This window comes from Cyprinus carpio, chromosome A4 (genome assembly GCF_018340385.1).
Source record: "Cyprinus carpio isolate SPL01 chromosome A4, ASM1834038v1, whole genome shotgun sequence".
In the NCBI taxonomy this organism is placed as follows: Eukaryota; Metazoa; Chordata; class Actinopteri; order Cypriniformes; family Cyprinidae; genus Cyprinus; species Cyprinus carpio.
The window spans coordinates 8,959,132-8,972,764 of NC_056575.1; the positions used below are offsets into that span (position 1 = coordinate 8,959,132).

Consider the following 13,633-nt stretch of genomic DNA (forward strand, 5'->3'; position numbering starts at 1 on the left):
AGATTGAAAGTATTAGTGTAGGTAATAAAAAAAGACAAAAGTACAATTAAACATAAAAAGTAAATAAAAATACATTTGAAAAGTAGAAAAAAAATTAATCAATGATGGGTTAAAAGTTTCAAAACCTTCTGCTAGTTTTAAGTTTAAGAAACAACTTTGGGGACATAAAAGTGTCTGAAATTGAAGAAACACCCAACAACAACAACTTTCCTAAGAAACTCTGCTCACAAGAAACTACCACAAACAGCCCTTAAAATGAGCCACAACCTCCATTAAACTTTCACACCTTCGACAGCTTGATAACAGACCTCAGGCCAAATTAATAGACGCCTCTGTAGCTGCACCCTGCATTACATGCAGCTCTGAAAGTGCTGAATCACTTTGATGCAGCAACATTTCCAGTTTGCAAGCCAGTACCCAATGCCATCCACAGATAACTCATCTGACAGCAGCCTGTCTCTCTCACTCATTCTGTGCCTGCCCAATGAATGCTAACATGGCATTTAAAAAGAGATGTTTATGCCAAGGGACTTGTATCTAGGATAAGTGTGAGCTCGTGTTGTAGCAGGAAATTGAGTTTATAAATGAATGATGCATCCGTATCTCTTCAGCGGCAGCCCAGTGAGCTTTGGGACGCACCTGCACTGCAGGCCTCAGCTCCTCTGTATGTTGCTTAAAACATACTGCGATTATAACCAGTTAAAGAACATGACCCCCGGTGGATTCATTTGTGAAATTCCAGGTAACAATTTGCTAATCCCCTCATCCATATTAATAACAACGCAGAGGACTAATTGAGGAGATTTAAATGTGCAGTGAGATCATTGAAGGTGCATGAGTGGAGAGACTTCAGCCATTCTCAGCATTATTTCACAGCGTTTTTAGGCTCACATGATTGAGTGACTCTCCTGGGCGTCTCTCACAGCGTTATAAAAACACAGAGATAGAATCTTGGAAAGAGACTTGTTGAATCTGAAATGAAGTCATCAGGCTTTACTAGCCAAGATATCTTTGTTTTGCTACTGATTTTTATTTTCAAGAATTTTGCCTCTGGTTTACTTTCAGTTCATTCACTGGATTATAGAATTGAATTCTGCAAAAGTGTGTTGAATTGGAATATGAATGGAAATGATAAAGAGGAATTTACTGCATTGCAGCTAAACGAAATTCAACAACTACACAAGAGGAAAGAATACAAAATATAAATACAAAATATCTAAACTAGGTTCAATACTGTCAACTTAACATCAAATATTTTAATTCCTTTCAATCTACTTAACATCTAAAAAAAAAAAAAGAACATTAAATATATAAAAATATAAATAAAATTCTTATCAATCTATCAAGTTGGATAAAAAAAAGAAATGAATACTTTTATTCATCAAGGACACATTAAATAGTTTTTTATTATATTTCAAATGCTTTTCTTTCTATTCATCAAACAATCCTGAAAAAAAGTTTCAACATTTATAATAATAATAATTATTATTATAAGAGCTCCAAATCAGCATTTTAGAATGATTTCTGAAGGATCATTTGATACGGAAGACTGGAGTCACATATTAATATATATTAAAATAGAAAACAGTTATTTTAAATTCTACAGTAATAGCATTTAACAATATTAGTGTTTTTACTCTATTTTTTTTTAAATCAAATTACCAACCACAAACTTTTAAATGTCAATGTACGATAACTTGGGCTTATAATTCATTCTAAAATTATATTCACTCGTTCATTCAATTTTAATTCTACTTCCTAAAATTCAAATCTGAATGACAAATCTGCACCCTGTTTGCTACCTCAGTTCAAATTCCAAAACTGAATTTGCATTCAAATCAATTCTGAAATCAGTGAATTCCTAAATAGTCTCAGGTTGAGGGGCACAGCACAAAGTTGCTACATGAATTAATTTTCCACTATTCCAGCATACTGTATATTTTAAAACTAACACTTTAAAAATTCAGGATATCTACACTTACCAGATGCATTTAGAGTCTTTGGAGAGTCTAAGCATGGAAGGCTTGTTCTTTCTGTCTCTCTAAAGCCACTCAGCTCTAGTCACGCTTCACTTTAATGCTTCAGTTTCAATCCTTTGTTTAAATTGATTTTATTATTCTTAAACAACTCATGAGCATAAATTTTTTTTGCATAAACCAAGACATAAACTTAGTGATATAGTGTTCTAATTATTAGTATTCCCTCAAATCATATAAACAGAACTTATCCAACATGTCTGGAATACTAAATAATTTAAGCACAATGCGAATGGACATCTTAAAAGCCATTATAAAATATTGTATCATCAGAATATGTTGCAAGTTTTATAGTGAGTAATTGTGATTACATAAGGCTCAGACCTTGAGCAAGTCAGAAACGACCAATGAAGTAAATCTAAAAAAAAAAAAAAAAAAAAAGCATTGTCAACTTCCTCATCTTTGTGTATTTCCGCTTATAATATTTAGTCACATTCCTCCAGCATTAATCTATTTCTGATGTATGTGAAGTATTTTTTTGACAGTAGCCTCTAATCCCACTCTTGGCAGTAAGTGATTTTCTTAGGAAGCATTATGAGACGTGCCACCATCTCTGGTACCCTCAACTGCAAAACCATCACACCGGACTCACCAGGAGCATCACAGTCTGCGCCTAATCTGTCTTCAGATGGATGGTTTAATACGGCAGTCCAAAGAGCCCGTGCCTACAGCGTGGAGCTATATCAGAACGTGGGCACGAGGCCCCAAAGCCTTCATTCTAAACGCTAGCCGCTTCTGAAGATGGGTTTGATGTGCTTAGAGTTCTGTACTGAGAGATTATACAGGGAATTTATTTCAACACCCTCTGAGACATATTTTTACCTCTAGCATAGAAACGAGCTCTACTTCAAAACGGATCTCAACTAACACAAAAGGGGCACATTTCTTTACTAAAGTCTTTAAGCAGAAATCTCTAGCTACAAATGCTTTAGTAAACATGATAGAAGTAAATTCAGTCAAATGTGTTCAGACATTTGACCAGTAGCGTATGCTAAATAATGTAAGGATCTTGCAAAGTGTTTTTGACTACAAAAAGGAAAACCAAAACAAATTCTATTTGTTAAAGTAAAGCCAAAAAAAAACATCAATTCAAAATATCAAAATCCAACTAAATAAAATAAAATTATAAAATAAATTTAGATAAACTTTCTAAATAAACTTTTAATAATACAAAAGAAATACCGGCACATAGGTCAATGTACACTGTTAATGATAAACAATCACTTTTAAGGCTAATTTGTTTATATAAGTCACTTTTCGAGCATCATACTATACCACACCTTCAAATAAAACCCAGCATATTTTACACTATTACTGCAGTGACAGGTTAGACATTGTGCTTTGTACCTGGAATACTCTGTCTCCTAATGGCCAGAGCACCATCTGGTGGCCTGGAGGGATTGGAGTGTTTAGTGTAGGGCCCCTCATCTGAAAAACACAAGAAAACCAAGACATTTAAAAACCACACAATGGTTTTCATTAGCAAAAAACCATGCAAGCAATGTACACAAAATCAAAGGCACTGAAGACAAGGGGACGTTCTTCACAGGAAATGATAGCTGTCATGTACACACAGCTATAACAATGACCAACGCGCCCTCAAAGAGACGTAGCCTTCAACAACAATCATCTGAATAAGAAGCTGTCAGCTCTTCACACACATGCTCAAATGTAATAAAAAGGCACACTGACACTCAGCAACACATCGCTCTCCCCAGCCAGTCCTACATGTTGAAAAGAGAACAGTGGCCTCCCGTCTGTGATATACGGTGAGTGCATCACCGCTCTCTCTGAGTGTGAACAGCTCCAGCTGTGGTCATCCGATTGTGTGCTCAGATTTAGAGTCGTGGAATACCGAGCAAAGACAGCAGGAGTCCCGTAATAATGGAGCCCTTAAAGAACAGCAGGATGGCTGTTTACTTTGACTGCAGTAGCAAAGCACAGCCAGACTTGACAGTAGATCACACATATGTGGAGAAGCGTGTCAGTGCCCACGAGACTGGATGGAAATTTATACAGCGGGAAAAGGATGACAATTATAAACATCATTTCATTATATCCCAATCTGCTTGGTGAGGCACGCTATTAATCTTGTTCACAATAAGGGTGAGAACGCTGAACAAACCCTTAATTATAAGTACTGATGCACTATATTTAGTATGGAGTTAAGTAGTATGGAACACTTAAATCAGAAGTTAACATGATACAGTTGAGAGATGATAGTTATTAATCCATGACTACAATTGCCTTTCTAGTACTGTTAATGCACCATTGTATCTGTTAATGTGTCTTGTCTGCAATGCAAATATGTAAATTATATGCAGATGAGGTCATAATGATCTTAAGATGCTCAAGGGGGAATTTTATGAATATACTATTAATTGCCTAAAAATGTAATTGCTAAATCATGTGTCGATAAAAAGATATTACTGGTGGCCAAAAGTTTAGAATAATCCAGTTCTTTAATGTTTTTTTTTAAAAGAATGTTTATCGCCGAGGCTGCATATATTTGATCAAAAATACAGTAAAAGCAGTAATAATATAATATATTCCTACAATTTATAATAACGGTTTTCTATTTAAAAATATTTTAAAATGTCATTTATTTCTGTGATGGCAAAGCTGAATTTTCAGCATCATTACTCCAGTCTTTAATGTCACATGATCCTCCAGAAATCATTTTAATATGCCCATTTGGTGCAGGATATAAATCATATTTAAAAATATACTGAAATAGAAAACATTTATTTGAAATGGTAATAATATTACCGTATTTTTATTAAATAACCTTGGTGAGTATAAGAGACTTCTTTCAGAAACATTTAAAAATCTTAATTTCAAATTTTTGGCTGAGTGTGTGTGTGTGTTAACTAACTGTAGTTAGTTTATTTATTTATTTTTTTTCCAAACTAGTTTAGTAGCATTGATGAAACATTATGAAATATCATGCAAATATGATGAAATATTTACAATTTAAATAGATTTTAAAAATCTACTTTACTTTTGAAAAGAGAAACAGACTACATTGGCTTCATTCGCTTTTTTTTGACAGTCTCACTTGAGATTAAATTGAGCGTCTGGTCAGTTTGTCTTTAATGTGGTCAATAGGCTGGACACAAGTCAGTGAGCACAAGAGAGCCCCGAATCAACACAACATCCCACTGTTGCTTTATTTTTCTGATCCAAAGGCAAAAAAAGCTCTGAATCAGGATGTATTAAAATACCCTCTCATTAAGAAGTAATTTCATGGAAATGAGGGGAGGTCAAAATTAAGAGGAACCTTCAGAAGACCACAGGGGATGAGAAATAAGTCTTCTCCGTTTGCTTCATTCAGTTAATAGCAACTCCTGGGGCATTTCTGTGTCAAATCAAATGCAGCAAATTGTTAAATTAACGAATGCCCTCTTCACTAAAACCACGTTACGGAGTGCTTTTACTCATGGAGATGGAGCTGAAATTCTAAAAGCACTTTCCTGCTAAACAAACATGCAGAGAGCTCCAAAAGTCAAAGACAATGACAAATCTGGGGTTCAAAATCTAATAAACACCAGGGCAAAAAAGTAAAACAGGAACATTTTGGTGGAAAAAAATAAAGAAATATTCCGGTTTATTTAGTATTTGTAATAAAAACCATGATTAAATAAGAAATAAAAAGAACTAAAAAATTATCTATAGAAAATTAAAAAAAAAAAAAATTGGTATAAAATACAAACATAAAATCAATGTTGCAACAATATTTTTTTAATGTAAAATCAATGTTGTGATGATTTTGGCCTCTCAATATTTTGTACAAAATGAAATTGGAATAATTAATTTTTGAGATTAGAGTACTTGGAGTACATTTTACAATAATATATTAGAGGTAAATGTGGGTTAAAATCTAGCTTTATCCCTTAAATTTTGCACTTGATGAAAGCAGAAATAATTGTAAAATTGGATAAGTCCACAAATAAGCATGTAATATCATTTGATAAATAAAAATATTGACCAAAAAAAAATAATAATAATCCTTTACAGTATCTACCAAAAACCAATATGTTGACAGAACCTGATGTGTTCTGTTCCTCTAAATGATTTTTCCAGGGAACATGTAGCAGCAATTTGTTTTTATTTTGATAGACTAGTCGATTTGAAACTGCCAGTTAATTGCCAATAGATTTGAAATGAATTGGAGATTCAATCCAGCTTACCCTCCTTCCTCCAATACAATCTGCTGGGTAGTCCTTACATAAAAAAAGAGCACTGCTCGCTGACTATGACGACAACTGACTGCTTGCATCTCCCCAGAGAGCAGAGAAGACAGACTCATTTAAAATGCATAGAACTGTAATCCCACAGTGTCTATGAACTAGCTGATGTGTAGAGATGACACCGACAGACTCCTCACACAGACCTTCAGATCCTTTACCCATTTAGTGAAAGCAAGTGATGACCAGAACAACAGAGGGGTCAGTAAATGGATTATTGGCACATCCAGGAATCAGATTTCTCTGAATTTACCACAGGTTCTAAGCCGAAGGCATCATGGAATGAAGTTTACCTTTATTTCAGTAATCTGATCATCGTCTTCAAACACGTTTAGCGCTATTTTGGAAAATCAACACGGAAGACAGCGTGGAAGCAGATTTATTTGTTTTCATGTGGTGAAAAGAAAGAATAATCCATCAGCGAAATGCAAAATGCTCCTACATGCGAAAGTTTCAAAGCATTTCATGGACGTCTACTATGCAGACGTGTATAACAGCATGTGGGTGTTTTCCATATAGTGGCCCAAGGCTTCGCTCCTTCATCAGAGCGTTGCTTTGAATGAGGATAGCAGAGATGCTGCTGCTTTTATTCATTATACAATAAAACACTGTAGCAACATGGCTTCCCTCATGAATTTTAGAGCATTTTTTTTATTTTTTTGCACTAGCACTTCTGCTGTAGACCAAGTCCATTTGTCAAATGTGGATTGCTTGATCATTGCGAAAGCGGTTTTCCAAACTTGGGAGGTCTAAGGCTAGAGTTTTCACAATTATATATATATATATATATATGATGAATGAATGAATGAATTGAAAGCATGAAACTTGCTGAATGAATAAGATCAGATTATTAACATGCATTTAGAAAACAATGTGAATTCTCATTAATGCCAAATTTTAATAATTGCCTTTTATATTTTCATTACACTATAACACAATAAGTCAAAAGAATATGGTTTCTGGAAAATATTTATACATAAATAGTTGGCACATCTTTTTTTCCCATGCACCCACTATTAAAGTGTTGTTAAATGTATAAAAGAGACGGTGTAGTAAAACTCTGGGTAGGACCAAGCAATCCAACTAAATTTCACCTGGCACAAATTATTGAGATTGAGATACAAATCCATCTCAGTGTCAGTGAATTGTGTGGCATTCAAAAGCTGTTGGATCTCGATGATTTTGTCTCTTTTCCTGAATCTTGGTTACAGAGATGGAGAGAGACAAAATGAATAAGTGCGAGGGAGAGGCTCATCTTGGCATCCGAGCAGAAGGTGTTAGTACAAAGTGGCTCTCGCCTGTCTAGGTTACACCATCACATGAAACACAGCCCTCCAAATTAAAGCCTCAGTGCTTGTGATGTGCAGATCACACACACACACACACAGAAATAAGAAGACAAGAGAATCACAGGACGAGACACATGCGCAGTGAGGAAGTGAATGTAGACCACCAGGAACACAAGCCTTTGTAATCCTCACTCTCTGACAAAATACGAATCTCCCACTCCACAGATGCAGATGATGGATATTTGTTATACCGATTCCAGCAATTCACAGTTGGATAAATGTAGAACTTATGTAGTCTACACTCAAGTACCCAATCTTGATGCAAATTAAGTTAATTAATTTGGCACATTCCTGTTAAACAAATATGCAGTGGCCCAAAAGCCAGAGACCACAATGAAAAATCTGGCATTCAATATCTAAATTGAAAGAATAAACTAATTATAACAAAGCAAAATTATGGCACAAAAAGATAGATTTAATTATTCAGACTTTAAAATGGAAAAAATACACTAAATAATAAAACATTTAATATTGGTTAAAATAGCAATACAACATAAAAATAATAAATAAATAAAAATAATAAAATAAAGTCAAGTTTATTTAATATTATTTAATATTAAATTTAGGCATCTTAACATTACGTACTGTATTAAATTTGAATGAAATTAAGTATGAAATTAATTTTAAGATGAGAATGATGAGAAAGTTCCTCAAGCACCCAATCTTTATGCAAATTAACTGTCTTTTAATGAAAGTTGTAATTACTGTTGCTTATTTCAGCAAGAATCTCTAAGATTGCTCATGCAGTACTTAGGTTTATGGGTTTGTTTAAAATGTAACCTATAATTAGTAACCAATAATAATAATAATAATAATAATAATAACAGAGCAGTACAAAACAAAAAAGGCAAAAACAGTGTCAGAGCAAGTTATACAGGGATTTGTTAAAGTGAAGTTAGGGTTAATTTTCTAAGATTAGACTTTTCAGGTCAGACTTACAAAGTTTGCCTGGTGGCCAATAAAATGGCATTGTGGCAGTGACTTTTGCACAGGCAAGCACCACTCACATTTTAATGGGCGAAAAGAAATGGTAAAATTTAAGGTTTTTGTTTTGGTTTTTTGGCATGAACATTAGCTGTTCAGCAGTCTGCTACACAGCATGACAGACTGAGGCCATGTATGAGAAGTCTTGAGAGCAACCAATCAGACATCACAAAAGCTCTGTCAGCCAACCCAACCAGCTGATACAGCCATGTCTCTCGAATCATTCGTACATTATTATGCAGATGAAATTCAGGCCTGACCAGATAGCTGGATGACAGAATATGAATTCATTTCAGGATCAAAGACCTTCAAAAAATAATAATGAAGACAGATTCTTTATTTCTTGGGTAGCCTGCAAGATAACACAATTTCCACATTTAACATGCAATTTTCACACCAACATTTTATCCCTATTCTGACAGATTTAGCAGTTTGGAGAAAACAAAGCAGCACAGCGGGATATTAATTAACCGTATTAGCCAAAGCCTATTTTCAGCATCCAATCGCTCATTCTCCCAGTGTCACCATCCCCGGCGATACTCACCGACATCACTGCGGAAAGCTCTGCTGACACCACACAGGTACGCCATAGGGTAAATGTGCTCTACAACACCCAGGGGTCGTCTGAAATCCACTTCGTCCTCCAGAAACCAAGACTAACTGTGCCGGCAATCTTCAGCCTCAGCAGCTGTCCTGCATCTGTTCTCTGCATAGTTCAGCCCGACACGTGGAAACGTCCCCACAAAACTGCTCATACGCACACACGTACGAGCTCGGAGAAGCAGGATGCTGTTCGGATGAGTGCACCGGTCGGTTCTCCGGCAGTGGGTGTACTAAAAGTGCTGATGATGACCCAACACTTTACTTTTTCCTTCTCTATTCAAAGAAAAACCCCAGGGCACTTATGCACTCTATATTAGAGATCCCACAAAACAATAGTTGAACAGTCCGATGGAATGGAACACCATTAGAAGAGTTTTTAAGAGATCAACAAGTACGCTTGCTTTATTCCACCAGTGACAGTCCAGGATGGTGGAAGACACATTCTGCAAAAGTCAGCGTTGCGACAGGTGGCGAAATAAATAAATAAATAAAACCCTGGGTCTCAAGGTGACAAGCATTAACACAGACCGAAGCGAGATGAGAAATTTCGGTCTACAGCACAAGGAAAATGGAAGCAAGAGGGTAAGTTTGTGCACGGCAGAGTGAGAGAGAGAGAATGGGACAAGATGAGAGATGCAAGCAAAGCGGCGTCATCCTGTCAGGTCACAGCATGCTCGCTCATGCATACCCAGCAAGGTACAGGAACACTTCCTAAAAGATCTGGAACTTCTGCAAATTACAGACTTGACAGGTTTCTATTTTTTCCCAGCAACCCCTGCTAGTAAACTAAATAATTTGCGTCACAAATGGCAACAAGCGTACAAATGCCAGGCATGGGGTAACTTTGTGGCCTTCTCTACATGGCCTTTAAAAATAACATGACATGCTAATGGGGATGACAAAGAAACATTTCAACTGTCCTCAATAAGAAAGTATTTTCATGCGAAACAACTTCAAATACTGGTTAAAACCAGACTAGGGGAGAGTGAAGGAACGGCTCTATTATTTTTAGCTGTGATCTCAGACTGCTGAGACAGTGGGATGACAAAGCTCACCGATCTAGAGATCTTTAAAGAGTGGTACTACATCATACATAAAGAGAGCCACAATCCCATCATCCTCCTGGGCACTGTGGAGGAGTGTCTGCTCGTATTCACCTCTAAGTGGAGAGGCGGGACAACCTGGGATTAAAAGCTCTGAAATTTTAACACGGGTGGCCTGAGCAGTCAGTTCGTGTCACACTCAACCACTGGTGGTTCAGATGAGGTGGTACTACAGTTGGGATGAGAGTGGCATCTCTGGGAGAAGAAAGAAATAAGGAACAAGAGAGAGGGTCTGAATGAGAGTCACAAACCCATAACTAATTCACTGACCATCTGATGCATTTTGCACTGGCAAGGACTTTCTTAAACTAGTCTTCGTCACAGAAAGTTAATTAGTCTTCTTTGACTTATTATCAATCAAAAATACATAAAAATTGTTAAAACGATGAATTCACTGGAGACAAAAGGTTCACTTGTATTACAGAGAGATTTTCTGAAAACTCTAAATGAATATCTCATGCAGAATTGCCTCTAGTACATTTTTGGACAGTTTCATGGATTTTTTGGTATTAAAACTTTCTATAAATACAAATGTATTTTTTTGTTTTGTTTGATTTATGCATTTATTTGATCAAAATACAGTAAAAATTGTAATATTGTGAAATGTTATTAAAAATGTAAAATTTCCTATTTTAATATATTTTAAAATGTAATTTATTCATATTTCAGCAGCCATTACTCCAGTCTTCAGTGTCACATGATCCTTTAGAAATCACTATAATATTTTGATTTGGTGCTCAAGAAAAAATTCTTAGTATCATACTTTTTTTTTTTTTTTTTTGCTGCCTTAGGTTTTTTTTTGACACTTTTTTCAGTATTCTTTGATGAATATAAATTTTAAATAAACAGCATTCATTTGAAATTAAAATCTTTTGTTACAATGCAAAAGACTTTTCACTTTGTGTGAGTGTGTGGTGTGTGTGTGTGTGTGTGTATATATATATATATATATATATATATTCTTATGAACTTTTGATCAGTAGTGTATTTTGTTGTTGTTTTGTCTCCTCAGACCCCAAAGAGAACATGCCTGTTGACGTTACTGCAGCATTTGATCATATAGTTCATATAGAAAAGTGTTCAGAAGTGTGCAGACATCAGATCTATAACTCATCCTCTGGTCAGCACCTGCTGCTAGTACTCCACAGCGGGAGCGTCAGCGAAGGAATCTTAAGTAATCCTTCACCTCTGGACTCAGTACTGGAGCTGCAGCTGGTGGCTTGAAGCACATTTAAACACTTTAATTCTCACCCTGACCCAAGCTCCATCACTGAGCTCATTACTGACCCAAAGCAGCAGATGATCTCAGAATATGTTCACATGGTTGGGCAGCTAAACTGGTGGGCAGCCAATTGAAGAATATCAGAAGATAAATAGAGAAAAAAGTGCCCTCTAGCAAGTTCTCTCTTTGCAGTTCTTCAGTCTTTGTGTACTTGTGATTTTCCAGCCTATTAAAGAAAACAGTTGAACAGCACAGTGCTTATATAGAAGAATGAAGGGGCATCATGCACTTAATTTAGAGTTTTTTTTAAATATAAGGAAGGAGGTGGGACCCCTGGGAAAGATTAAAAAATGACTGTTCATGCAAGACAGCTTTTCATTTGTGAGATTCCCCACAGTGTCACCAACCATCTCAAGCAGCCAACCCTTCGGCAGCTTCCCTCCTGTGGATAAGTGGCTAGCTCTTCTGAGTGATTCTACCTTTCATTTCAGCCCACTGCGTATTCCGTTCTTCTCTGAAGCTTATCTGCAGAGCAGGTAAGAGGTGCTCCAGCTCCCACTGAAGGCGACTGCAGTGGGTAATTGGCTGTGTGAAGTACTGGAGAGGCCTATCCATTTAAGAGCTAAAATTCAAACAGCAAGACGTTAGAAATTCAGGAGAAGCCCAATGAATGAATCTAATGAATATGACTCTTTGACCTCCATGAAGAGAAGGTGCAGCACTGTGTTTTAAAAGATGAATACTGCTTCCAGCCATGGTAATACAGTATTTTTAAGAAAATTTGATATTACAGCACAATGTGTGTTCAAAAATGTCAAGATTTTCTCAGTGGGTGAAAATGTAGATGTACCCTGAGTGTCCAAAGTGTAAAACTTAACTTATCTCCCACAAAGATACTGAAGAATGTCTCATTTTCAGTATTGAAAGGAACAGTTCACACAAAAAAGTAAATCAAATGACTCTTATGAGCCAGATTGCTTAGTGAATCAAGATTCACAAACCCAGAAGTTACTGACTGAATCAATCTGATAAATCTTCCACCGAATGAACTGAATCAGTTAGAGCACTTACTGAATCAATATCAAATTCACTCACTGAACTGCAAGTTATGATGAATTTATGTCTGTGCTGACATGAAGCTAATTTAGTGTACTTTTGTTGTTTCTCAACATTTTTATTACTTTATTATTATGGTTATTATTTTTAATTTTATTTAATAACACTAAATTGTAAACACTTATATGGTTAACACATAGAAAACATTATGTACATGTATAAAAAAAAACACTGAAAATTATGACAACTTCCAGTTTATTGAGTAAATCAGATGTTGATTCAATAACTGACTGAATGGATTTGATTAAATGAAGGATTCATCAAACTGGTTCAAACTGATTAATTCACTGAACTATTCTTTATTAGAACTGGCTCATGAGAATTATTCGATCGTAAATCAGACTCTGATGATGTATTCCCTGCTTAACTGTAAAAGACAAAAAAATAAATAAAAAAAAAAGTTACATCACATGCATTCTGCTGTATATCTATAAAATATAAAGGTTAATTTCATTTTTGGTGAACTATTGATTTAAATTTGCACTTTGCTGAACACATCACTTATTAACTCAACGGGTCTTTGATGTTCTAAGTGAACCGAAATGTGTGCGATAGAGAACAGCAGGCTCCACAAGTGCATTATCCACAAGCAGCACGCTATAACATCGCCTCACAACTTCAGTGCTCCCCAAGTGTAGAAGAAAAAATTATAAATATATTTTAACATAACAACAACTATTGATGTATATATCACAAAATGCAGCTCTACAAACAAGCACAGCTAAATAAATAACTAGTGCAATTGCGCTTTATATCTAATTGAAAAATTGTAATTCATTTTTTTCTCAAATCATGCAGCCCTGGCTAACCGTTTAGTGAGAATGCTACCATTAATGCATTTGTACCAAAACAAGTGCATGTAGATTGAACCACTAGCCAAAAGAGTCTATTGACACTTTATTCACGCCTGCTGTTCGCGTCAATCTGGCTGTGTTTGGTTTCCATGACACCCCACAATGGTTTCAGTTTTACT

The 13,633-nt window shown here is 35.7% G+C and overlaps 1 protein-coding gene across 14 annotated transcripts in view; it reads right to left on the reverse strand.

The window, feature by feature from the left end:
• The window catches only part of LOC109066706 (glutamate receptor-interacting protein 1-like), a 224,518-nt gene that overhangs the window by 66,555 nt on the left and 144,330 nt on the right, over window positions 1-13,633 (reverse strand). For 13 of the 14 annotated variants that reach the window (XM_042739498.1, XM_042739525.1, XM_042739541.1 and 10 more), the window contains exon 2: window positions 3,384-3,464. The exons of the other annotated variant lie outside the window; for it this stretch is intronic. In XM_042739498.1, coding sequence (XP_042595432.1) covers window positions 3,384-3,464 — 81 coding nt within the window. The remainder of the gene's footprint in view (window positions 1-3,383; window positions 3,465-13,633) is intronic. 14 annotated transcript variants of the gene reach the window in all.